This window comes from Musca domestica, unplaced genomic scaffold (genome assembly GCF_030504385.1).
Source record: "Musca domestica strain aabys unplaced genomic scaffold, Musca_domestica.polishedcontigs.V.1.1 5, whole genome shotgun sequence".
In the NCBI taxonomy this organism is placed as follows: Eukaryota; Metazoa; Arthropoda; class Insecta; order Diptera; family Muscidae; genus Musca; species Musca domestica.
The window spans coordinates 24788909-24816775 of record NW_026712346.1 but is presented as its reverse complement, the minus strand read 5'-3'; the positions used below and the strand labels follow the sequence as shown (position 1 = coordinate 24816775).

The following is a 27867-nucleotide window of genomic DNA, read 5'->3' as shown; positions in this document are numbered from 1 at the left end:
AGAAAATTGTCTGTGCAGGTCCACGTCTACGTATAACGGTACCCCCCATATTCGGAATTTTGATGATTTTAGCTACATTATAAACAGATTTTTCTTCAAGTCTCGCATGTAAATATTGTAATAACTTATGAAAAAAGTTGCCTATGCAGGTCCACGTCGTCGTATAAGCATTCGGTATTTTTAAGGTTTTAACAGAATTCTTAACGGATTTTATTTATTTATTTTTTTTTTTTTTTTTGGAAATTGCCAAATTTGTACCAAATGATGGAGGGTATTAAAAGTTCGGCCGAACTTACAGCTTTTTTACTTGTTTTTAGATAATTCGTCAATCTTTTTTGTATGCATGTGTAAATAAAAAGTTGGTTATGCTGCGAAATGGGAGCAAGTTGTATTTGACAGATTTTAAACTTCTTGTACAATACCATTTACAAAAACACTTTTCTGCGAGCAAATCAGTGTCAGGATATTTGGAGTATTTATAGGGATTTTTACTAACACAAGATCTGTTGTGAAGATGGTAGATATCGTCACGCTCCTTCTAGCACCTTCCATTTACAAAGGATTAATTTTGAATAACCAAAACGATCATTAAATGCTTACTTCCCATTCATTCTAAGATGCACACATTCCAATATTTTCACTAACACAAGAACTGAAACTGAAGATGGGATATATCGGTTCACTCCTTCTGGTACCTTCCCCACAAAGAGTCAAAATTTTGAATAATTATATCTTTCATAACATGCAATTCTGCGATTCTTTTCAAACTTGGTTTATCAAAATATTTGACTGAACCAGATAACTGATGTGATGTGATATAGAATTATTTGGCTCACTCATTCTCGAACCTTCCCCACAAAAGGTTAAAATTATAAGTAAATATTCGATATTCTTCAAATTTTGCACATGCAAATATCCAGGTCCGTTACGATAAATTCCGAATTTAACTAGAGCCACGAATTTAACAGAGAAAATAACATAGCTATGTTAACTTAACAGAGCTACATAAAAATTGTTTTTTCCTTAATATTTTTGATTTTTAATTACTTATCGTATAAAAACGCTAACAAAATGTATTATATAATCATAATTAAATTATATTCCAAAGATCGTAAGGCAACATACACCTATTAACTCGTAGCACAATACTATGTGCCAGGACAAGTTTACACCAAACTGTGCCTTCCAGGACAATTCTGCCGGCACAATATGGGTATCTACGGAAAGCTTATGAAGTCTACTATCCATTGGCATTAACAAAATTATAGGAAGGTCCGGCCAGTTCCGAGGTATATGGTCATTTCTGGAGGTATCCTTGGAACAGGATAACTCCATTGGCCAATATGCCTTCCAGGACAATTCTGCCGGCACAATATGGGTATCTACGGAAAGCTTATGAAGTCTACTATCCATTGGCATTAACAAAATTATAGGAAGGTCCGGCCAGTTCCGAGGTATATGGTCTTTTTTGGAGGTATCCTTGGAACAGGATAACTCCATTGGCCAATATGCCTTCCAGGACAATTCTGCCGGCACAATATGGGTATCTACGGAAAGCTTATGAAGTCTACTATCCATTGGCATTAACAAAATTATAGGAAGGTCCGGCCAGTTCCGAGGTATATGGTCATTTCTGGAGGTATCCTTGGAACAGGATAACTCCATTGGCCAATATGCCTTCCAGGACAATTCTGCCGGCACAATATGGGTATCTACGGAAAGCTTATGAAGTCTACTATCCATTGGCGTTAACAAAATTATAGGAAGGTCCGGCCAGTTCCGAGGTATATGGTCATTTCTGGAGGTATCCTTGGAACAGGATAACTCCATTGGCCAATATGCCTTCCAGGACAATTCTGCCGGCACAATATGGGTATCTACGGAAAGCCTATGAAGTCTACTATCCATTGGCATTAACAAATTTATAGGAAGGTCCGGCCAGTTCCGAGGTATATGGTCATTTCTGGAGGTATCCTTGGAACAGGATAACTCCATTGGCCAATATGCCTTCCAGGACAATTCTGCCGGCACAATATGGGTATCTACGGAAAGCTTATGAAGTCTACTATCCATTGGCATTAACAAAATTATAGGAAGGTCCGGCCAGTTCCGAGGTATATGGTCATTTCTGGAGGTATCCTTGGAACAGGATAACTCCATTGGCCAATATGCCTTCCAGGACAATTCTGCCGGCACAATATGGGTATCTACGGAAAGCTTATGAAGTCTACTATCCATTGGCATTAACAAAATTATAGGAAGGTCCGGCCAGTTCCGAGGTATATGGTCATTTCTGGAGGTATCCTTGGAACAGGATAACTCCATTGGCCAATATGCCTTCCAGGACAATTCTGCCGGCACAATATGGGTATCTACGGAAAGCCTATGAAGTCTACTATCCATTGGCATTAACAAAATTATAGGAAGGTCCGGCCAGTTCCGAGGTATATGGTCATTTCTGGAGGTATCCTTGGAACAGGATAACTCCATTGGCCAATATGCCTTCCAGGACAATTCTGCCGGCACAATATGGGTATCTACGGAAAGCTTATGAAGTCTACTATCCATTGGCATTAACAAAATTATAGGAAGGTCCGGCCAGTTCCGAGGTATATGGTCATTTCTGGAGGTATCCTTGGAACAGGATAACTCCATTGGCCAATATGCCTTCCAGGACAATTCTGCCGGCACAATATGGGTATCTACGGAAAGCTTATGAAGTCTACTATCCATTGGCATTAACAAAATTATAGGAAGGTCCGGCCAGTTCCGAGGTATATGGTCATTTCTGGAGGTATCCTTGGAACAGGATAACTCCATTGGCCAATATGCCTTCCAGGACAATTCTGCCGGCACAATATGGGTATCTACGGAAAGCTTATGAAGTCTACTATCCATTGGCATTAACAAAATTATAGGAAGGTCCGGCCAGTTCCGAGGTATATGGTCTTTTTTGGAGGTATCCTTGGAACAGGATAACTCCATTGGCCAATATGCCTTCCAGGACAATTCTGCCGGCACAATATGGGTATCTACGGAAAGCTTATGAAGTCTACTATCCATTGGCATTAACAAAATTATAGGAAGGTCCGGCCAGTTCCGAGGTATATGGTCATTTCTGGAGGTATCCTTGGAACAGGATAACTCCATTGGCCAATATGCCTTCCAGGACAATTCTGCCGGGTCCGGGTTCAATTCCGGGTCGGGACACTTTTCTCTAATGACCAAATTGTTCCGTCAACATCTAACTGACTGTACGTACATTTTGTATTGAATTTATACTTAAAAAAAAATTCGTCCGAAATGCCCAAATACCTTAGAATCTGTGTGTGTGTGATGTAACACACCCACTCACTTTGCTGACAGTGGTCCGGGTTCAAATCCAGATCCCAACAATTTTTTTCCGCATATTTTTTCTTAATGCCAATGGATAGTAGACTTCATAAGCTTTCCGTAGATACCCATATTGTGCCGGCAGAATTGTCCTGGAAGGCATATTGGCCAATGGAGTTATCCTGTTCCAAGGATACCTCCAGAAATGACCATATACCTCGGAACTGGCCGGACCTTCCTATAATTTTGTTAATGCCAATGGATAGTAGACTTCATAAGCTTTCCGTAGATACCCATATTGTGCCGGCAGAATTGTCCTGGAAGGCATATTGGCCAATGGAGTTGTCCTGTTCCAAGGATACCTCCAGAAATGACCATATACCTCGGAACTGGCCGGACCTTCCTATAATTTTGTTAATGCCAATGGATAGTAGACTTCATAAGCTTTCCGTAGATACCCATGCCGCAGAATTGTCCTGGAAGGCACAGTTTGGTGTATACTTGTCCTGGCACATAGTATTGTGCTACGAGTTAATAGGTGTATGTTGCCTTACGATATTTGGAATATAATTTAATTATGATTATATAATACATTTTGTTAGCGTTTTTATACGATAAGTAATTAAAAATCAAAAATATTAAGGAAAAAACAATTTTTATGTAGCTCTGTTAAGTTAACATAGCTATGTTATTTTCTCTGTTAAATTCGTGGCTCTAGTTAAATTCGGAATTTATCGTAACGGACCTCAAATATCCAACATTTTCAAAAATTTCACATAATTACAAATATTTAGAAGTAGATAATATCAGTTCATTCCTTCGGTATCTCCTCAATAAAGGGTTAATATTTTAAATAATAATTTATTTTAATAAAATGGCATATCTGCGGTATATACAGGGTGAGATAAAAAAACTACAACAAAGTTAAACGCCACAATTTTAATTTTTTTTTAATTTTATTAAATGAAAGCAAAAAATGTCGGAAATAGCATCAAATTTTGGAAAAGGTTTAGATTTGTTCGTATTGGTCACCTTTGGCACGTATTATGGCCTTCAAACGGTCAATGCAACCGTCACACTCTGAATTTCAATGACTTTACTCCGAGCCATTTTTTCGGCCTCTGCGACGTGTGTTTCTTCCGTCCACTTCCTCGACGTCGGGCTACGCTACCAGTATCACGGTAACAAGCGATGGTACGAGACACAAAAGATTTATTCACATTTAAATGCTGGAGTGCTCTAACGATAGCCACTTGTGGTTTTCCAGCCAAATATAAAGAAATCACACCATCACGCTAGAATTCCATCACGAATAACTTTTTTCTGGAAAATTTTCACCAAAATGTTGTTTTACGCTTGTAAACAATAATAATTTTAACGGCTGTCGGATGAGTGGCTTAAAAATGACAGTAGTCTGAAGTTCATCTTACCCTGTATAACAAATCGTCCTTGGACCAAACAAATGATTTGTGCGTGGTGGAAAGGTTTAAAGATTGAATTAAATCGTGTCATATCGAATTTGACACTAGTATAACTGTAGAGTCATCTGGGTTTTGCTACTACTTGCATTTATTGTATCATGCAAGACTTTATAGAGTAACATCAGTATTTACACTCTAACCAAATTATCTTGATTCGAAATTTAATTTTAATTTCAAACTATGCCAAAGCAATCTTACGAAATACTTACTTCCATTAGTTTCAGATTATTGAACCATTTGACAACATTTTTTGGAATTTCCCATGCAAATGACGAAATGTTCGATAAGATGCCCAAGTTATGCACATAACTATATATTCTTATTACATCAGCCGTTTGGAATGTAGATTTGTGTATGTATATTTTCAATTTTGACATATCGCTCAAGAGTAAAAAATCTCAATAAAAATCAGATTCGAGAAAACGTATTTTAAATTATAGAATGAAATTTGAACACCCGAAAAGGATTAACAACATAGATAATTATTTGCAACGAGGTCACCAGATATCAGTGCTAATTTTTGTTTGTGCAAGATTTAGCATGGTTTAAAGTATTTATGTGATTTGTAAACTCTACACACTGTTTGGTAGGTTTATGTCAAACTCCAAGCTGTAACACCTGGAGCTCTACAAATATCAATTTAAAAACTATATATTAGGTTATGTTTTCGTGGTTTTATTTTTTCGCACAATATCAAATTGTATGTTAATTTTGTAACCCAGCAAACAGTTTCTATTCAGACTTAAAAGCGGTACAAAAGCTTTCATTTATATCAAATTACAAATCATAACATGCCGTTATTATATTCCTTTCTATTTATGTTGTACAGCCAACCCTGCTGCTAGTTTTTTATGACTTTTCTTTATTATAAATGCATTTACATAAACTGTTACTTGTTAACTACCTAGGAATTTTTTCGTATGATAAACCATTACTAGAAGAATAGATAAACTATATATCCGGTTTTACTTAAATACCAGTTCTACCTCTTTAGTTAAATTGCAAGAAAAGAAAAAACTTTAGTTAGAAAATAAAACTGCATAAACACGGCAATTTTAAAAATATGAAGTAAAGGTGTAAGTGCATAAGAAGCTTGAAGGCATAGCTAGCCATATTTTGTGACATTTCATAAGGGGTTTACAGCGCCGCACTAAAATCCTGCCGTCATTTTCCATTATAATTTGACATTAATATGCCTAGCCATGACTTGAAGCTTTTTATGTACTTGCACCTTAAGATATCTAACGAGGCGGTCTTTTTCTGGTATAAATTTCTCAAATGCATTACCGAGAATATACTAAATATGCCTAAAATAAAGCGCCGCTTAATAATACATCTTGGTTTTTGATTTTTCCCAGCAAGCTCGACTCGAAAAAGACACACTTGAATAAAATAAGAGAAGTCTGAAACAAATAGCACTGTTTTGTTTTTGTCATATATTTAAATTTTATTGTTAATATTTATTTACAGTTAAAGAACATATTCATGATAAATTTTAACATCCTTAAGCAACATATTGGGTACAAAGAAATCAAAAAATTCGAATTCATTAATTCGGCGATCCAAGGGAAAACCATAGGGTTTTTCATCAATGTGGCGTCTGCCGCTGCTGAAGTTGCTGGAGAGCGGTTTATGGGATGTAGTACGGGAGGGATATACATAGAAAAGGAATTGCATAGGCATGCCCTTCTCCCAACCACGTGGCAACAACAAACGATTGGGAAAGGAACTATGGGGCTTAAAATTATTTAAGGCTAATTTGTGTTTACCTTCGTAAGCCATCGTTACCAATTGGTATAGTTCAGTGTATGTAAGGCTATCATCTGACGTCCATGTGATGTCCTTTGAACTGCGCTTTATGGAATTGACCCCAGTTTTCAATTCATAGATAAAACTATCAATTTCTACAAAATTTTCACGATTTTCATTCAAAGAAATGATTCGACCAAACTCATCATATTTTGGTCCCAAGAATGCTCGTATTACAACCCTCTCTTCTTTTCGTGATTTAATGCTGTACTCGAAATCAAAGTCACGGTGACTAAGTACCATTTGACGGGCCAATAAAGTCTTGTCCCACTGGAATTGGCCATCCACAAAGAGCATCTTGTCATTCAGCAAATTTGTTACGTCAAAATCGAATAAGTCAAAGAAAGTAATCAATTTACTGACATTTACGTTTTCAATGACAACACCAGGGAAATGCAAATCCTCGTAGGTGTAGGGTTCAATGTGATCATAGAATTTGTCAAAGACATCGGTGATTTTCTTGTAGACCATGTAAAACATGGGATCTCGCATCATTGTTTCGTAGTTTAGGAAGATATTTGGTTGTACATACAAATCGCCGTCTTCAATATTGGCCAGATACATATGGGCATACATGCACCACAAGGTGGCGAAATATTTGTCATAATTGTCAGTGTTGCCTTGCATCATATCGCCGAGGTATGCAATGGATTCAGGCTTCCGCATATCAATCTCCTTGCCCTCGTGGGTCTTAAAATATCCTTGAGTAATAATTGTATCCACACGTCTGAAGAAATTCAGAATGTTGTACATATAATCAGGGTTCTCATTGCTTCCATATTCGTAATAATTCTTGCGGTAGGAATAACCGACGCATATATATATAACCGTATTGAATTTTAGTGAAAAAATTGAATTTCGGAATCTCTCCGGAACCATGCGACAACCGTTCCATATAGTAACGGGCAAGCATTTGACGGACCACATAGAAATAGTATTCGCCACGACGATCCTTCTTCAGGCCAAATTCTGTGCCATTCAGATATGGGAAGTAGTCCATGTTAAAATAATACCAAAATGAGTTCCATTCCACATCCTCCGTAAAATAAGACAATGCAGATTCCTTGTTGAAGAAATAGGGGGTATCACGAGTAAAGCCAACAGGCATGTACACCATTTTCATATTAAACATGACATCAGTGTAGATCGAGTTATCGACAAACATGCGCATGCTGTCGTGTAACATAAAGTACGCAGTACTGTACCAATCTTCACTCATACCCATGAGTTTCCACCATTTCCAAAATGTCCAGTCTTTTGTGTAAAAGTAATCTTTGCTATTGAACTGCTTCTGTTTTTTGGATTTATCCTCGTAAAGGAAGTCCTTGTATTTCTTTTCGTACATTACGTATTTACTCCAGACATCGTAGTCAAACTTCTCAGCCTTATAAATGAATCTGTCATTGAAGAAGTGTTGAGGAAAAATTTCATATATGTGAGGCAACATTAGGCCTTCGAAGTCATCGCGGTGGATAACAGCCAAGGTCAATGCTTGAACAAACATGCCTTCGTTGGCATACAAACGGGCCCAGCAGACATTACGTTGGAAAACTTCCCAGTTCTTGGCATAGTAGAAGAATTCAAATAATCCATACATCTGCTCGAAGTGCGTGTAGGCCAGGGAGCCGAAGTATTCGCCTTTGGGCAAAGTAACACCATATTTGTAGGCATTGTAGAATTTCTTCATATATTCACTGTGGTGTTCAGGGAACTGTTGTAAAAAAATGAAAACGTTGATATGATTATTCATGATTCTTTTACGTTGTCATACCATTACTTACCGTGTAGTCATCCTCATTGTAATTGAAAGTTTTGCCCAATTTAATGTATTCCTCGAACATTAAAGGATCCTCAACACGATAAACAATTTCTAGCAGAAATTTTTGTTTAAGTAAAAAATCTGGATCGGCGTATTTTGTTTCATTTTTATTTTCACTGACTGCCGCAGCAATTAGACCAAAAATGAACAAGAGAACAAAAATTAATTTCATATTGAGTTTTTGATCTAAAAATTTAATTTTTAAACATTCTGTTGTTCAGAGATTGTCTTCCCTCGAATGGTTTATTTGCGAATGCAGGGTTTTGATTTTGATTTTACTGACAGACCATGTTCAGCAATTTTTTGATAAACTTTCGAGCATTAAAATGGACATTTTGACCCCGCGATAATATTGTTTTTTTTTTATTTTTATTATTTCTTAAGCGCATTATCACTTGGTCTAATTATTGGGACTGCTCCTCTAATTCCATAATCTCATTGCTACTTTGGCATCTGTTGTTTGAATTTTAATGAAATATAAACAACGCCAAACTAAAAATAAAAAAGACTGTGGAATTGTTGTTTGGAAATTAAAGCTAAAAACTGCCAAAGGGTGATTTTTTAAGAGCTATGGAAAGACATTGAACACGTAAAATATAGAAATATGTCTGAAACCTTTTTATGAGTTATTAGTACGCTCCATATAGTTTAAAGTTTAAAGATTTTTTTATGTTAAAGTTTACCGAGACTGCGTCTCAAATAGTCCATCCGCTAGTCCAATTTTGTCATACTCTTTCCAACATTTCGGCTGGTATATCACGAATAAATGCTTCAATTTTGTCTTCCAATGTGTTTGGCTAGTTTAAAGGAATCTAGGCGGACAATTGACGGATCTACAACCTGAAATAAAAAGTTCACCAAACTCACCTCACAGTAAGTCCATTTTTAGGCTGTGTTGGTGTTGAAACGACAAGTCATGCAAGTACGAAGATCTTGCATTTTGACAATAAAACACGAAATCTTCGTGAGCTGTTTTAAAAATGATAATATCTAACAATCATCCTTTATTTAACGAAATACGTCCCATCTAAGCTGTACACGTCAAATATGTCAAAAGAGCCGTCCGTAAAATTTGTCATATAATGACGGGTGCATTGTACCTTCTTCCATTGTTCAAAAATACTACTTCCTAGTAAAAAATAAATTATTATCAAATAAATATTTCCTAATGGTGTTGTATATTTCAAGAATGAACTAGTTCTATTGAACAATTCATTGGAAAGAGCGTATGAAGTGGATCAGTCAAACGAGTTTACTAAATTAAGATTAGTGACCGAATGATTACGAATCCGCTTCAGCATGTTATTCATGTTACTAAAAATGTGACTCCTCTGTGCTAAATACTTTTGTTTTGTTATCCTTTTCTTAAAACAAAAATTTAAAGGAAAAATAAACATCAAAACTTAAATTTTTATAGGACTCTCCGTTTCAGGTCAATCTAGGTTTATACGCTCGTCGGTATCTCTGGCTGGCGGGTGCTAACGATAAGTCTCGAACATTAGTTATCTAACATTAGTTAAAAATAAAATTAAAATTAAAATTCGGTCCAATCCTTCTGGTAACCTATCTCCTTCTACAACCAACTACAAAAAAAAAAAAAAAAAAAAAAAAAAAAAAAAAAACGAACTATTTCAATCACATGAGCTGAACTATATGGATATACTATATTTACAATACAATGTCCTAACCCATATTTAGCAGTCGTTTAACATTAACCAATACTTTTGACAATGATATGTCTAACGAAGAAGTAGCTATATTTAGCCGATTAATAATGTAACAAGTAAAAAACATTATGTTCGGCCAGGCCGAACTTTTAATACCCTCCACCTTTGGGTAAAGAAAACATTTTTATATAAAAACTAACTGAACCCGGTGCGCTTCGCTACCCCTTTTGATTTTATATGCATTCAAAATTTTATTTACGAATATATGTTGGTTAAAAAAAAAACAAATTTAAAAATTAAATTAATAAAAAAATATTGCACTACTTTAATGCGTAAATAACCAAAACCATTAGAAAATCAGTAACATGACATACATACACGAAGGGTTTGTCCTTCGGATTTATTTATTTCATAGCAAATACCAAGCGTGCAGTAAACTGCAATCTTTTGAAGTTGAGTGGCATTTCTATTGCAATTAGTGAATTTGAGATAGCAACATACTTCGCCCTAATAAGCGTATTTCAAATCAATTGTTATGTTGTTTTTTAATGTTAGCCTAAGGCGTTGTGGGTCAATGGTTCTTATTAAAATCATATCCCAATCTGATCCGATTTAAATATAATTTTAAAGAAATTACTTTTACACCAAACTCCGTCACACCTTTCATATTTCATTGAAATTGGTGCGTCAAATATGTGAAATCGGCCGATAATACATATATGGGAGCTATATCCAAATCTTAACTAATTTCCAATTAATTTGTCACATTTATTATTGTAACCAAATTCCGCCACACATTCTGAATTTCGTTGGAATCGGTCTTATATATCGTGTTTGGTGCATAACATGTATGAAATCGGCCGAAATATATATGTTAGCTATATCCAAACCTCAACTGATTTCAATATAATTTGGCAATTTTTTCTGGTGCCAGATTTTGTCTCTCTCGCTTTGGGTGCATCAAATATGTGAAATCGGCTGAGTATATATATAGGAGCTATAATCAAATCTGAGCGTATTTGAATATAATTTGTCAAATTTATTTTTGTACCAAATTTAGCCACCCATGCCGAATTTCATTGGAATCGGAAATACGTATCGTGTTTTGTGCATCAAATATGTGAAATCGGCGGAAAATATATATGGCAGCTATATCCAAATCTGAACCGATTTTAATATAATTTGACAAATGTATATTTGTTTTAATTTCCGCTACACATTCCAAATTTCTTTGAAATTAGAGATACATAGCGTGTTTGGTGCATCAAATACATGAAATCGATCGAAAATATATATCCAAATCTTAACCGATTTCAATTTAATTTGACAAATTAATTTTGGCTCCCAATTCCGTTACTTATTTTAAATTTCATTACGATTGGAAATACATATCGTGTTTGGTCCACCAAATACATGAAATTGGCCGAAATGTATATGGGAGCTATATCCAAATCTGAACCGATTTCAATATAATTTGGGAAATCAATTTTTTAGATAAAATCTATCACACGTTTCAAATTTCATTGAAATTGGGTATACATAGCGTGTTTGGTGCATCAAATGCTTGAAATAGGCCAAATATATATATATATATATATGGGAGCTATATCCAAATCTGAACCGATTTCAATATAATTTGACAAACTTATTTTCGGATTAAATTCCGTCACACAATCCAAATTTCATTGGAATCGAACATTCATATTGTGTTTGAGGCATCAAATGAACGAAATCGGTCGAAAATATATATGGGAGCTATATCCAAATCTGAACCGAGACTGTATCTTCATATAAAATCTAAATTTTTGGGAGGTACCTCCGATTCTGATGCTATATCTCCAGTTCCAAGTGGAAATTAAAAAATGTATATAGCCTATGTTACTTTCAGGCGATGGTGCAGTATAAATGGAAATTTTCAGGAAAATCTATTCAGCGGTTTTCGAGTCCATAAATTACAAACAAACAAACAAACATACAAACGTTTTCCTATTTTATAGATATAGAAGAATAATCTGAATTCAAATGTGTTCCACTTTAAACTACAAATACCAGTAACACCGTTTGGACAAAGTTGATAAACTTTTCAAAAACCATAAAGTGAGTAAGTCCGTTTTATGGGGCAATACCAAAAGGGGGAACCTCTATAGATAATTTTAAACCTTAAAGATTGCCATCTTCCAAATCTCTCTTAATACCAAATTTGAAACAATTTCGTGCGTAATTTCGTGCCACAGAACCCATTATAATCTACATGATGGTTTTGCCATCATCAAAGTATATCGTAGCTATACGAAACCGTGGACTTCTACATACTATGTTCCGTCATAGAGCTAGAACCCATTACGAACTAAAAATACAAATTTTTGGACAAATCCGTGGAAAAATGTAGCAAAAATCATTAAAATACGGAATATCGGGATGTAACGTTGTATGGGGACTATACTAAAACATGGACTGTTATATCACATTTTCCATACCAACCATCCCAGATACAATAAAAATTGTTCTGCCAAATTTTGAAGCTCTACGTCAAAGAATGTGGACTGTATCGTGATTTCAACAAACAAATTTAGGGAATGACAAAGTAAATATACCCTCCTTTTCAAGGCGGTGAGTATAAAACTAGACTTCACTATGGGCATATGTTGATTTTAACACCAAAAGTCGGTTAGTTGTTGAATCGAAAATCGTATGTACCCTTAGCATTAGTCTGTTATTTTATTTGTAAGCAAAATAATAAAAACCTGTTAGATTATTGCAATTTCGGGATCAGAGCAATAGATGCACGAGCAATAATGGGATGACATACTTATAACGATATTTCCTGATTCGCGATATTTTAAATGTTGCCAGAACAATTTTGAATTCAATTAATATATGTTTAAGGTTTTAGATTTCTACCATTTGGTACACAATAAAAAATATTTAATAGAAAATAAATGAATTTTTCATACAATCCCAAATTAATATTTTTATATTTTATTTTCCCCACAAAACCATTATTTTCATTAGTTTTCTTTTTCTTGTTTGTCGCCATCTCACATTTCTCAAGCAGTGCTTAATTTGCTTTTTATTTTGACTCAGTTCCCGTTCCTAGGGACCTTTAGTTTTGTTCCTGTCAAACCCTTTCATTGTTTGGCTTATTTTGTTTTGCGAACTTACCCCTTCAATTCTTTTTTAGCAATGTTTTAAAAAATAACAATTCCAATTAAGAACAATTCGCATAAATATCAATATTTTATTGATAGAATTTATATATTTGTACTTATCCCCCGATTCAAGAAGTCGTGTTATAGAAACAGAAAATATTCCTGATTCGATTTGAGTGAAGATACAACATCTTAAAACTAAGCTACACAAGCGACAATAGTTAAATTTGGTGATTTCATGTTGCACTTCAAATTCAAAAGTTGGACTCACAATCTATCCACACTTTGAAGTTCGTAAAATACTAATTAAGGCTTTTTTTGCCAAACGGAATTTTTCACCTCCCAGACTTGTCAAAGTGTTACATACACTCGTACAAAATTATTAATCACCTGATATACACTATCACACTGGTTGTATATCTCTTAAAATCCCACATAAAAATATAGAGGATAGCAACAATAGAAACACATCATTTTTGTTATTTTTCTCATTTATTTATTGCTTTCTATTTGTTAAAAAACAATTCACATTATCACATACCATTGTTCTATGCCTCAACACAGCACAGTCTTGAGAATATTCAGCTATATTTAGTGGTTATAATAGTAGCTATGATCAAAGGTACCGAACTTATCGTACTTGAATCCGTAGTACTTTTCGAAGGTGTCTTCGTAGTAGATCTTAACGTCCTTGAAGTACATGTTGGGGACAAAGAATTCGAATTCATCGATTTCACGATCGAAGGGATAACCGAATGGTTTCTCATCAATGTGACGAACACCAGAACCAACACCGCAAGAGTAGTTGTAGTTGTAAGAGTAAGGTTCGTACGAAGCAGTGAAGGGGTAGACGAAGAAGAAGAATTGCATGGGCATACCCTTTTCCCAACCACGAGGCAAGACCAAACGATCGGGGAAACCGCAGTGAGGTTCGGAGTAGTCCAAGGGGAATTCGTATTTGCCTTCGTAGGCCAACATAACAAATTTGTACAATTCAGTGTAGGTGGTGCGGTCGTCAGTGGTCCAGTAGAAGTCCTTGGAGCTGCGCTTGAAGGTGTTGACACCAGATTTCAATTCATAATAGAATTCATCGACTTCCACGAAGTTTTCACGGTTGTCCTTCAAAGACAACACGCGACCATATTCATCGTATTTAGGGCCCAAGAAGGCGCGTACAACAACCTTTTGGTCCTTGTCCGATTTGATGGTGTATTCGAAATCGAAGTCTTTGTGGTTGAGACGCATTTGACGAGCCAACAAGGTCTTATCCCAGACAAAGTGACCATCAACGAAAGTCATCTTGTCGTTCAACAAGTTGGTGACATCGAAATCGAACAAATCGAAGTAGGTGACCAAATCGCTGACCTTAACGCTCTCAATTTCAACTCCAGGGAAGTACAATTCCTTGTGGGTGTATGGTTCAATGTATTCGTAGAATTGGAAGAACACATCGGTGATCTTCTTGTAGATCATGTAGAACATGGGATCTCGCATCATGGTTTCGTAGTTCAAGAAAACATTGGGGTGGACATAGAATTCGGTGTCATCGATATGGGCAAAGTACATATGGGCGTACATGTACCAGAAAGTGGCAAAGTATTTGTCGTAGTTGTCGTAATTGCCTTGCATGATGTCACCGAGGTATTCAATAGATTCAGGCTTACGCATGTCAATCATCTTGCCATCATAGGTCTTGAAGTAGCCCTGGGTAATGATTTCTTCAACACGGGTAAAGAAGTTGATGATGTAGTACATGTAGTCGAAGTTGCCATAGGTCTCGTATTCGTAGTAGTTCTTGCGGTAAGAATAGCCAACACCGTTGTAGTTGATCAACTGAGGATCGTAACCGTATTCGACTTCAGTGAAGAAGGAGAATTCGGGAATTTCACCAAAGCCATGGGACAAACGTTCCATGTAGTAACGGGCGAGCATTTGACGGACAACGTAGAAGTAGTATTCACCACGACGATCCTTCTTCAAACCGAAATCATCGCCATCCAAGTAGGGGAAGTAATCCATATTGAAGTAGTACCAGAATGAATTCCATTCAACATCCTCGGTGAAGTAGGACAACTCAGATTCCTTGTTGAAGAAGTAAACGTCACGGGTGTAGTCAACAGGCATGTAGAACATGTTAACATTCTTCATCACATCCAAGTATGTGGAATCCTTGTTGAACATGTACATGTTGTCGCGTTCCATGTGATGTCCTTCAGCGTACCAGTGTTCACCCAAACCCATGAGTTTCCACCATTGCCACATCTTGAAGTCCTTAGTGTAGAAGTATTCGTAGTTGTCGAATTTCTTGAAGTATTGGGAGTAGTCCTTGTACATGAAGTCCTTGTATTCCTTCTCGTACATGATGTATTTGCTCCAGACATCATAATCGAATTTCTCAGCTTCGTAGACGAATTTGCTGTTGAAGAAGTATTGTGGGAAGATTTCATAGATTGCGGGCAACATCAAGCCTTCGAAGTCATCACGGTGGATAACGGCCAAGGTCAATGCTTGGACGAACATGCCTTCGTTGAAATGCATGCGGGCCCAGCAGACATTGCGTTGGAAGACTTCCCAGTTCTTGGCATAGTAGAAGAAATCAAACAAGCCATACATTTGCTCAAAGTGAGTGAAAGCCAAAGAACCGAAAAATTCACCTTTGGGCAAAGTCACGCCATATTTGTAGGCATTGTAGAATTTCTCCATGTAGACGCTGCGTTGTTCAGGATGCTAGATGTTACAAATTTTATATAATTTTTCAATTAAATGCTGCTCAGAAAATTGGGTATCATAATTTTGCACTCACCACATAATCACTCTTGTCGTAAGTAAAGGTCTTTCCCAATTTGATGTATTCCTCGAACATCAAGGGATCCTCAACACGATAGACAATTTCGAAGAAGAATTTCTGTTTGGCCAAGAAATCCTTACTGGCATACTTCTTCTCCGGCTTGTGTGGGTAGGCACTGACTGCCACCAGGCCAATAATGGCCAATAAGGCGATCGTGATTTTCATGGCTGTCCTTGGCAATAGCACAACTCGTCAATTTTAAACAACAGAAACTGTCCACGGATTAGAGATGATGCACTGATCAAAACCAAAACCTAAAGACTGTCGTTGTTTCAGTAGAGTCCCAGGCTTTATATACCCAAGTACTAAACTGCATTGTTATGTGATGCATGCCAATGTTCTAATTTTTATTTGTATGTATTAATTTTAAACCATACATATCCGTGAAATTGATAACAGCAGTGTCACTTTCCGCTAGACCCGATGCACCGTTGTAGCGTATGAGCAGGTGTCAGTGGTGTTCGTGATAAGGTATTATGTTGCTAGGAGGATCTTGGCTTTTACACTTTGAAAGGTGAAGCGAAATTTAAAGTCTTATTCATATCTCTTTGGAATTTCAATATTCTGTCAATTTCTTCAGCCGTAATAAAGGTTATATAATTTTTTTATATGTTTCTAGAAGACCACATCTATTTTTGCATTGTTCATAATTTTCTGATTTTAGTTATACATTATAAAATTGCTCTAATGCATTAAAACAAAGGAAAACCCTGAGTTTATGAGGTGAATAGTGTTACCACAAAAGTTACATCAACTCCAGTTGTAAATAATTGTTTTGATGTGTTCGCAATTTGAATTGGGAAATAATTCTAATATCAGTCGAACTAAAATACTTCTTCATTTGAAAACAGAGAAAAAAATATATATAAGGCCAAATTGTATGCTTAATTGGTGATTGTTGTGATTCCGCTAAGCAATCTGAAAAAATTCGGAATATAACCCGTTCAACATGCCAATAATTCGAGGTTACCGTTCTATGGGGAAAATTCCAAATCCGAGATCTAAACGGGAGAAAGAAGCGTTCCACCAATTAAAATTTCAAATTAAGAATTACAAAACGTGGGCCGATATTGAATCAATTTCTTAGGACTATTTTATAGCCAATGCGAATTCAAAATGCAAAATATCTTCGAAATATGGAGATATGCATGTTTATTTTTGAGACTATATGAGATCTATACGTAATTGGAGTGTTTGTATTCTTTTGGAACCTGATTCGTCAAATTGCACCTAATTTAGTTAGCGATACCGTTATAAATACTGTATTAAATTGCCCAAAATAATAATTCATTACATATTTTTAATAAAATTTTTCTATTACAATATTTTACATAAAAATCTACTGTTCGAATAATATAAGACAGCCGATATTTTGGAAAACAGAACATTTTCTCAGAAAATCCATAAATTTTTGAACTCGATAATATGTTAGGAAGTACTTGTAATTGATTCATACAATCCTCTGATTATTATTTATATTATGTCATTCCGTTTGTAACTCCTCGAATGACTCATTTAAGTGTAAGTCTATTTAGCGACGTTCGTCTGTCAGTCTGTTGTACTCGGGCTATCTTTCGAACGAGAGAAGGCTAAAATTTTACACATAGTAGGTTTAAGTTCGTAAAGGGGGTCACGTTTTCGTATAGCCCCCATATAACTGTACCTCCCGATATTCGATATTTGGACGATTTAAGCCACATTTTCAATACGCAGAGTTTGTAACGGGTTCTACATCCTGTGGCAAAAAATTGTCTATATTTTTTCCCGTGTAATTATAAGCCCCATGTAACGGTACTTCCGATGTTATGTATTCTGATGATTTAAGACTCATTTTCTAACGGTTTTGCTGTAGCCCATATGTTTCGGTACTACCTGATATTCCGGGTTAGCCGGGCTAGCCGAACTTAACGCCTTTTTACTTGTTATCAATAAGTTATTCTCCACGTTTTTTTCTTAATACATATTAAAAGTATTCTTTTAAAAATTCGACCAATTTTGGCCAATACGCTCTTCACAATATTTTAACATTTCACAATTTTGCACCAATACATTCTTTTATCATCGTTCGACAAGCACTGCGTGTGACTTCGCTAGGTTTAACTTTTCAATGCCATCTCATTAGGTAATTAAAACTCGAAAGGAAAATTATCGCATATCCATTAACAAATGAATATCCTTCAAAATATAAAAAATGCGATTCTTGACCCGAAATATTTTAACAAACATATTTTTAAAATCGGCGATTTTTGAGTTTTTGACAACTATTTACAAAATTTCCACGTTCCGTCATTAACAATAAAATCCCTTACTCAGACGATTTCTCAAAAATATGATTTTTAGGAGGTGGTAGCTAACGATTTTCGTTTTTAGCAAACATTAGTTTGAATGTGATCGAAATATGATATTCAAACTCGGGTAGTCAATTTGTAATTTGGATCTGGGATGAGGGATGAGGTACTGATATACACAGAGAATTCACAGAAGATCTAAGAATGTAGAGATATGCTAGGATTGAACAAGCAAAAAACATTAAGTTTGGCCGTGCCGAACTTTTAATAGCCTTCACCTTAGGATAAAGGAATCATTAGAACCCATTATGACCCACAAATACCAATTTTTAGACATATTCATGGGAAGATGTGCCAAAAATCATCCAAATGCCGAATATCGGGAGGTATCGTTATATGGGAGCTATGCCAAATCGTGGACCTATTCATACAATGTTTCGCCAAAGGAGCTAGAACCCATTAGGACGCAAAAATACCAATTTTTAGACAAATCCGCGAAGAAATGTGGCAAAAATAATCAAAATACCGAATATAAGGGGGTTCCGTTATATGGCGGTTATACCAAAGCGTGGACCTATACATGCAATGTTTCGCCACCTGAGCTAAAACCCATAATGACCAACAAACACCTTTTTTTTGACAAATCCGTGAAAAAATGTGACAAAAATAATCAAAATACCGAATATCGGAAGGTACCGTTATATGGTGGCTGTACCAAAGCGTGGACCTATACAGATATGGAGTCAAGATAGACAGATAAACGGACAGACCAACATCAGCTCCAAATAAATGGAAACGGAAATCTCCCCAAGCGACATACTGTCCAAAACTATTTTTTCAATGAGCCACATTTTGACGTATCCGACATTATATTACCCGTAACCACTATTTTTCCGCAACGGTCACCTGTGTTAGAACATTCTTGGCGTTTATTTGCTTTTTTATTATAAAACAAGTATAAAAGCTGAAATTTCGGACTGGCCGAAGTTTGAATACCATCCATCAATTGGAACGAATTTGGCAATTTTCAAAAAATAAAATCCGTTATATTAGGGTCTATAAGACGACGTGGACCTGCCTAGGCATATATATATATATATATATATATATATATATATATATATATATATGTATATATATATATATATATATATATATATATATATATATATATATATATATATTAAGTTTATCATTCCGTTTGTAACACCTCGAAATATACATTTTACACAAAAGTATATATATATATATATTTGTATGCCCAATATATATATATATATATATATATATATATATATATATATATATATATATATATATATATATATATATATATATATATATATATATATATATATATGTATATATATATATATATATATATATATATATATATATATATATATATATATATACTTTTGTCTAAAATGTATATTTCGAGGTGTTACAAACGGAATGATAAACTTAATATACCCTCCACAGTATGGAGGGTGGGGGGTATAGCAACAATAATATTAAGCCTAACAGAAGTAACTAATAGCCCACGCAACGTAAAAAATGCTCACCTTCCCCACTATGACAACATTTTTTGTATGCCCAATGAAGAGCGTAGGAGTATTTCGTTGTGGAATTTTCGATCTATGGCTAGGGTCTAATTTTGTATGAGACTTGTAATTGTATTGCAATAGCCCTAAAAGTGTTTTGTGACATATTATTGAAATTGAATTGATCTCAGATTTCTATGATATTTTCTTTATTCTTTATATCTATTATGTATTGTGGAGTCCAGTTTTGATATTATACAAATCAAGTAATGTATAGAAATTTTAAATAGAATACGCTCCAGAAAAGGTTGTAGAGAACCGAACGAAACGTTGGAAAGAATAATGAAATAAAGTTGTTTTACTTGCATGACCAAATATTCCAATAAATAATAATCTTAAATATTAAAAACCTCAACATTAGTAAAAAATAATTTCGATCATATAAGATCGAAGAAATAATTTAGTTAAAAATTAATTTTGCGTATTTGAACAAAAGGTATTTGCATACCATTTATGTACCATACAAAATATATATTTTTTCGACAAACCCTCACAAGGGTATCCACTTCTTGAACCATTTGTTTAAAAAAATATATATCTTTAAAAACAATCTTCCATACAACGGTTGTTGTATTATTTAAAGTCTTTCCTACCCGAAGTGGAAAGGCCCAAAGGTGAATTTTAAAAAGGCTATATTATAGTTGGGAATCCCCCTAAGCGTTTACAAATTACCACAAATAATAAAAGCGACTGCAAAAAATGTGGAACTGAAATAGTGACCAGACAGTTTCTGATTATTGAATTACCCAAAATCACTGATCAATCCCCCAAATCATATTTTTCATAAAAAAAAACACAAAAATGTTATTTTATTTTTTTAATTTTTTTTTTTTGCATTTTTATTCGTTCTTATAACGTTCATTGCTCTTTCTTATCTTACAGTTTTAACTTCTATCATAACTTAATAGTTATAATAGTAGCTATAATCGAAATGACCGAATTTATCGTACTTGAAGCCATAGTACTTCTCGAAAGTATCCTTGTAGTAGATCTTGACATCCTTGAAGAACATGTTGGGTACGAAGAATTCGAATTCATCGATCTCACGGTCGAAGGGATAGCCGAAAGGCATTTCATCGATGTGACGAACGCCTGAGCCAATACCGCAAGAGTAGTTGTAGTTGAAGGTGTAAGGTTCGTACGAAGCAGTGAAGGGATAGACGAAGAAGAAGAATTGCATGGGCATACCCTTTTCCCAACCACGGGGCAAGACCAAACGATCGGGGAAGCCGCAGTGAGGTTCGGAGTAGTCCAAGGGGAATTCGTATTTGCCTTCATAGGCCATCATGACGAATTTGTACAATTCAGTGTAGGTGGTGCGGTCGTCAGTGGTCCAGTAGAAGTCCTTGGAGCTGCGCTTGAAGGTGTTGACACCAGCCTTCAATTCATAGTAGAATTCGTCCATCTCAACAAAGTTCTCACGGTTTTCCTTCAAAGACAACATACGGCCATGTTCGTCGAATTTGGGACCCAAGAAGGCGCGTACAACAACCTTTTGATCCTTGTCGGACTTAATGGTGTATTCGAATTCGAAGTCTTTGTGGTTAAGACGCATTTGACGGCCCATCAACATCTTGTCCCAGACAAATTGACCATCAACGAAGGTCATCTTGTCGTTCAACAAGTTGGTGACATCAAAGTCGAACAAATCGAAGTAGGTGACCAAGTCGCTGACCTTAACATCTTCAATTTCAACTCCAGGGAAGTACAAGTCCTTGTGGGTATAGGGATCGATATATTCGTAGAATTCGAAGAACACATCGGTGATCTTCTTGTAGATCATGTAGAACATGGGATCGCGCATCATGGTTTCGTAGTTCAAGAAAATGTTGGGGTGAACGAAGAACTCAGTGTCATCGGTGTGGGCGAAGTACATATGGGCATACATGTACCAGAAAGTGGCAAAGTATTTGTCATAATTATCAACATTGCCTTGCATGATGTCTCCGAGGTATTCAATAGATTCAGGTTTGCGCAAATCAATCATCTTGCCATCGTGGGTCTTGAAGTAGCCTTGGGTGATGATTTCTTCTACACGAGTGAAGAAGTTAACAATGCCATACATGTAGTCGAAGTTGCCGTAGGTCTCGTATTCGTAGTAGTTCTTGCGGTAGGAGAAGCCAACACCGTTGTAGTTGATCAACTGAGGATCGTAACCGTATTCGATTTCAGTGAAGAAGGAGAATTCGGGAATTTCACCATAACCATGAGACAAACGTTCCATGTAGTAACGGGCGAGCAATTGGCGCACAACATAGAAATAGTATTCACCACGACGATCCTTCTTCAAACCGAAAGATTCACCATCGAGATAAGGAGCATAGTCCATGTTGAAGTAGTACCAGAAGGCGTTCCATTCAACATCCTCGGTGAAATAGGACAACTCAGATTCTTTGTTGTAGAAGTAGACATCACGGGTGTAGTCAACAGGCATGTAGAACATCTTAACATCCTTAATCATGTCCAAGTATTTGGAGTCCTTGTTGAACATGTACATGTTGTCGCGCATCATGAAGTGGCTTTCAGAGTACCAGTGTTCACCCATACCCATGAGTTTCCACCATTGCCACATCTTGAAGTCCTTGGTGTAGAAGTAGTAGTAGTTGTCGAATTCCTTGAAGTATTTAGAGTAGTCCTTGTACATGAAGTCTTTGTATTCCTTCTCGTACATGATGTATTTGCTCCAGACATCAAAATCGAATTTCTCAGCTTCGTAGACGAATTTGCTGTTGAAGAAGTATTGAGGGAAGATTTCATAGATGGCGGGCAACATTAAGCCTTCGAAGTCGTCACGGTGGATAACAGCCATGGTCAAGGCATGAACGAACATGCCTTCGTTGGCGTACATACGAGCCCAGCAAACGTTGCGCATGAAGACTTCCCAGTTCTTGGCATAGTAGAAGAAGTCGAACAATCCATAGAATTGTTCGAAATGGAGTTCCATCATGGCGCCATAGAATTCACCTTTGGGCAAAGTCACACCATATTTGTAGGCATTGTAGTATTTTTCCATATATCCGCTGTAGGTGGATGGGAGCTGCGAATAAATACTTGTGTTCAATATGGGATTTATATTGCTCATGAACTCTTCATCTTACCATGTAGTCATCCTTGTTGTAGGTGAAAGTCTTGCCCAATTTGATGTATTCCTCGAACATCAATGGATCCTCAACGCGATAAACAATTTCGAAAAGGAATTTCTGCTTGGCCAAAAAGTCCTTATCGGCATATTTGGTTTCGTATTTTGGTGGATAGGCAGCCACCAGGCCAACAATGGCCAACAATACGATGGCGAACTTCATTGTTATACGTTGCAACAATTCGTCAACTTTGGAGATCAAAAGCTGTCTACGGTTTAGAGATGATACACCGATCAAAACCAATACCAAAGACTACTGCTGTTTTCGAATAAGTCTGGGCTTTTTATACCAAAAAATACTCACCTGAATGTCATCGCTTTGCATTTCGAAAACGTTGCTTATCAACAGTTTATGTATTTTTATTTCGGGCCATAATTATGGTTCATGTCTGTATGTTGATATGCATATTACGCATCTGAGGAATGCATATTCTTATCACCTGTTTCTAAGTTCATGGGTTTTAGGTTAGATGTGACAATTAAAAATGTACATTCTAATATAAAACAAAAAAAAAAACATAATTATGTTTTAGCAATTATCTATGTTTTATTTAAAATATAGTTATAATTAGTTTTTCAAATGTCTGTAAATGTTGTCCACACTAATTATACACTACAGACATTGGCTTCATAGATCACTGTAGTTTTAGATCTTGCAATCTCACGCTGAGTTTATCTAGCTATGAGCTAGAGCTAGGATCAGGATAGGATATTTGTGGAACGAAATGGACCATAACTATTAACGTTTTTCGGTTTTGCAGGCCAAGATTAATTGAATGTTGCATTCTGTTAGAGTTTAGAGCAGGGCAGAAACACACGTTTTTAGATGGTCATCGGAGATCGGGGTTATAGAGAATGAAATGGACCATAACTTTAGAGTAAAAAATACTACAATTTTCTTTTAACCGCAAGTACTTTTGATGTAGTAAGACATGTTGTATTATTTAAAGTTTTCCCTAATCGAAGTGCAAAGGTCCATAAGTGAATTTTAAAACGGAAATATGGTCGCTGGCGTGCATCCTTAAGCTTTACAAATTACTACGAAGAATAAAAACGATTGAAAACAAGTAAAAAAACATTAAGTTCGGCCGGGCCAAACTTTTAATACCCTCCACCTTAGGGTAAAAGAAACATTAGAAGAAATGTGGCAAAAACCTTTAAAATGCCGATTATGGGGAGGTACCGTTATATGGGGGCTATACCAAAACGTGGACCTATAATTACAATGTTTCGCCACCGGAGCTGGAACCCATTATGACCCACAAATACCAATTTTTAGACAAATCAGTGAAAAAATGTGGCAAAAACCATCAAAATACCGAATATCGGGAGGTACCGTTATATGGGGGTTATATCAAATCATGGACCCATGCATGCAATGTTTCGCCACCGAAGCTGGAACCAATTATGACCAACAAATAGCAATTTTCGTACAAATCCCTGAAAAAATGTGGCAAAAACCATCAAAATACCGAATATCGGGAGGTACCGTTATATGGGGGTTATATCAAATCATGGACCCATGCATGCAATGTTTCGCCACCGAAGCTGGAACCAATTATGACCAACAAATACCAATTTTCGTACAAATCCCTGAAAAAATGTGGCAAAAATCATCAAATTACCGAATATCGGGAGGTACCGTTATATGGGGGCTATACCAAAACGTGGACCTATAATTACAATGTTTCGCCACCGGAGCTGGAACCCATTATGACCTACAAATACCAATTTTAAGACAAATCCGTGAAAAAATGTGGTAAAAAAAAACTAAAATACTAAATATCGGGAGGTACCTTTATATGGGGGCTATACCACAACGTGGACCTATACATGCAATGTTTTGCCACACGCTCAGGGACCCGCTATGACCTACAAATACCAATTTTAAGACAAATCTGTGAAAAAATGTGGCATAAATCATCAAAATACCGAATATCGGGAGGTACCGTTATATGGGGACTATACCAGAACGTGGACCGATATATCTCATTTTCAATACCAACCATCCTAGACACAATGCAAATAGCTCTGCTAAATTTTGGAGCTCTACGTCAAATAATGTGGGCTGTATCGTGATTTCAACAGACAGACAGACAGACGGACAGACAGACAGACGGACAGACAGACAGACGGACAGACAGACGTTAAATCGACATCGTTAAATCGACTTAGAATTTTATGCTGATTATGAATATATATACTTTATGGGGTCTAAAACGAATATTTAGGGATGTTACAAACGGAATGACAAAGTTAATATACCCTCCTTTCCAAGGTGGGGGGTATAAAAATGAGAAACTGAAATAATTTTAGTGTGCCTCTTCCATTTATCCCAACCGTTTGTAACAGCAACCAGGCAGTTTCTGATTATATTTTTTATAAAAATTTAACACAAAAAATGTTATTTTGTTGTTTGCATTTTTATTCGTTTTTATAACGTTCATTTCTCTTTCTTATCTTACAGTTTTAACTTCAATCATAACTTAATAGTTATAATAGTAGCGAAATGGACGAACGTACTTCTCGAAAGTATCCTTGTAGTAGATCTTGACATCCTTGAAGAACATGTTGGGTATAGGGTATTTCCTTTTCATTTGATGCTCCCGCTAAAATCACAAACACTTTAAAATTGTACTTCACTTCAGAGCTTTACATTGGTCCCTATTTTCGACAATATATTAATACCGAACCTTGTTATTTCGAATGATTTCTTAAGTAGTCAAATTTTGCATCTCAATATCTTGAGGATTCGCTCAATATATTTTCCATAAATTATAGTATTTTAGGGTATCACATGGTCGTCTTCGCCTAAACGTAGCCTTCTATTTAGAATTTATTGAATTATTAGTGAGGCTGGTTGCATTTCTGATTACTTTATTCCGCAAAAATATCTCCGACATTCTTGTTAAATTTCTAGATTCTAACTCAACTATCCCCCCTATGGGATAAGGTAGCAACTCAACAAAAAAACAAATATATACTTCAATAAAAAGTTGTTTGTTACAATGATTATGTTTCTAGAGCTCTCTTTTTCTCTTTTTTTCAAATTTCATTCCAGATATATAAAATAATATAACAAATATTCATTATCCCAACTACTAGTCTGTGAAGACCAAGTATTTTTATCGCAAATCCTTCTTTCATTATGTGCATATCTATGAGATAATAATGATACATTGTTAAGCTGAATTTAATTAGACTCACACACTCATTGAAATTCTTTTTTAAATATCCCTCGGAATATTTTTTATTAATCTGCTGACTGTAACAATTAAGTCAAATACATACACATATACATTTGTGCATTTTTTTGTCTTAAAGTTATAATACTTTTTTTAATCGTATTCGGGTGTTAGTGCTGTGGTTGTAAATGTTAAAAAAATGGCAATCAAATCACACAGCAAAAATTTTATAGAAGTAGTTTAAAGTAAAGTTAAAATAAAGTTACATTGTGATTGACATATAGGAATAATAAAAATATTTTACAATCACTGAAACATATCTGGTGACCTGCTAAACTATTTCTATTAACGTCTATGTAGTTAGCTAGAATTAAGTGTTCAAGTAAAAATCCCATAATTTGAATTATTAAAAATCATTTACTTTGAAGCTGCGTTGCCGTTAATTTAAAAAAGGGCCAACATGTCGGGTTTCTAGCTAAACCGCACAATATACACCTCAATGCTTATTATAATGATATATTATATTAATATATTAATGATATATTTTATTAATATATTAATGATATATTATTATATTACTGCAACAAAGATGACGTGTAACATCTTTGTTGCATTAATGTGCGAGATGCAAGGTCAACCTTGAATATTTCAAATTCAGCAACTTATTTTAATTTATCTTTAAATTCTAGTTTTAAATTATTCAAATAAATTTCTAATATTTTGGTGATATTTTTTCCGAAAACAACGTATAATTTTAACCATACTATGGCGTCTATGGATAAACTAAAAATGCTGTTTATAATTTATGAATATATTCTACTTTTACACAAAATTTAGAATTTAAAAATGTTTTTTTCTTTATATGAGGGAAAATGCATTTTAACTCCCCCCTCCATCTGACAAACAATATAATAAGACAAAAAATGAAGTGTATCGAAATTTAAAACCATTTTAACTCAATTGTTCTAAAAAATATAACGATAGCATTTTTGAACTTATTTGTTGACTATAGGTGGCAGTACGAGAAGTACCTATAATATTAGCGAGTGCTCGTGACTTCATCAGCGAAAAGTCCACCTTAAAATTTTAGATTTGTTCCAACACTACATGTTAGACCTTTTTGGTACTAAAAAGGACAATTTGTTCAGTTTAACAACTTTTTTTAACAAATCTTCATACATTCTACTAAATGTTCATTTTAATTTTCAAACTTGTATATATTATACCAAAAAGTCTTCAAATTCTTTCGTTTTTAAATTTACCGAGGGGGATATTAGTAAAACCATTGCACAATGGACCCAAATCCAATTTTTCTGTCTCAAACTATTTCAACGTCTCCATATTTAAACCCTAAAACAAACAGTGATCTCAATATCGAGTTTCAGAATTTCAACTTTATTACCCTATATCAAAGATAGTAACATTTAGTACTCATATCCATTCTAGACACCCACAGTGACGCAAAATTAGTATTATTTTCATTAAAACTTCTCGAACAATTATAGTACGCAAATCCACTACCAGATACCAATGGAGACCTCAATA

The 27867-nt window shown here is 35.4% G+C and overlaps 3 protein-coding genes and 1 pseudogene across 3 annotated transcripts in view; 1 reads left to right on the top strand and 3 right to left on the bottom strand.

The window, feature by feature from the left end:
- LOC101888412 (semaphorin-1A) overlaps positions 1-27867 on the top strand; it is a 620253-nt gene that overhangs the window by 353066 nt on the left and 239320 nt on the right. The gene's annotated exons all lie outside the window — the stretch shown is intronic.
- Positions 6250-8707, bottom strand: LOC101888579 (arylphorin subunit A4-like; annotated as a pseudogene).
- Positions 13732-16386, bottom strand: LOC101887216 (arylphorin subunit A4). Its single transcript, XM_005178848.4, has 2 exons — positions 16062-16386; positions 13732-15985 (listed from the first exon to the last, which is right to left on the bottom strand). Exons 1-2 carry the CDS (start codon positions 16269-16271, stop codon positions 13850-13852), a joined length of 2346 nt encoding a protein of 781 aa, XP_005178905.1. The 5' UTR covers positions 16272-16386; the 3' UTR covers positions 13732-13849.
- Positions 20803-23407, bottom strand: LOC101901680 (arylphorin subunit C223). The gene is made up of 2 exons (XM_005178847.4): positions 23097-23407; positions 20803-23035 (listed from the first exon to the last, which is right to left on the bottom strand). The coding sequence occupies exons 1-2, from the start codon at positions 23298-23300 to the stop codon at positions 20900-20902; spliced, it is 2340 nt and encodes a 779-aa protein (XP_005178904.2). The 5' UTR covers positions 23301-23407; the 3' UTR covers positions 20803-20899.

Bases quoted from the DNA above. Each gene is read 5' to 3' on its own strand.
- LOC101901680 (XM_005178847.4), bottom strand. From the start codon at position 23,300: ATGAAGTTCGCCATCGTATTGTTGGCCATTGTTGGCCTGGTGGCTGCC. The intron at 23,036-23,096 runs GTAAGATGAAGA...ATTTATTCGCAG, and splicing joins ACAACAAGGATGACTACATG to CTCCCATCCACCTACAGCGG.
- LOC101887216 (XM_005178848.4), bottom strand. From the start codon at position 16,271: ATGAAAATCACGATCGCCTTATTGGCCATTATTGGCCTGGTGGCAGTC. The intron at 15,986-16,061 runs GTGAGTGCAAAA...TGTAACATCTAG, and splicing joins ACGACAAGAGTGATTATGTG to CATCCTGAACAACGCAGCGT.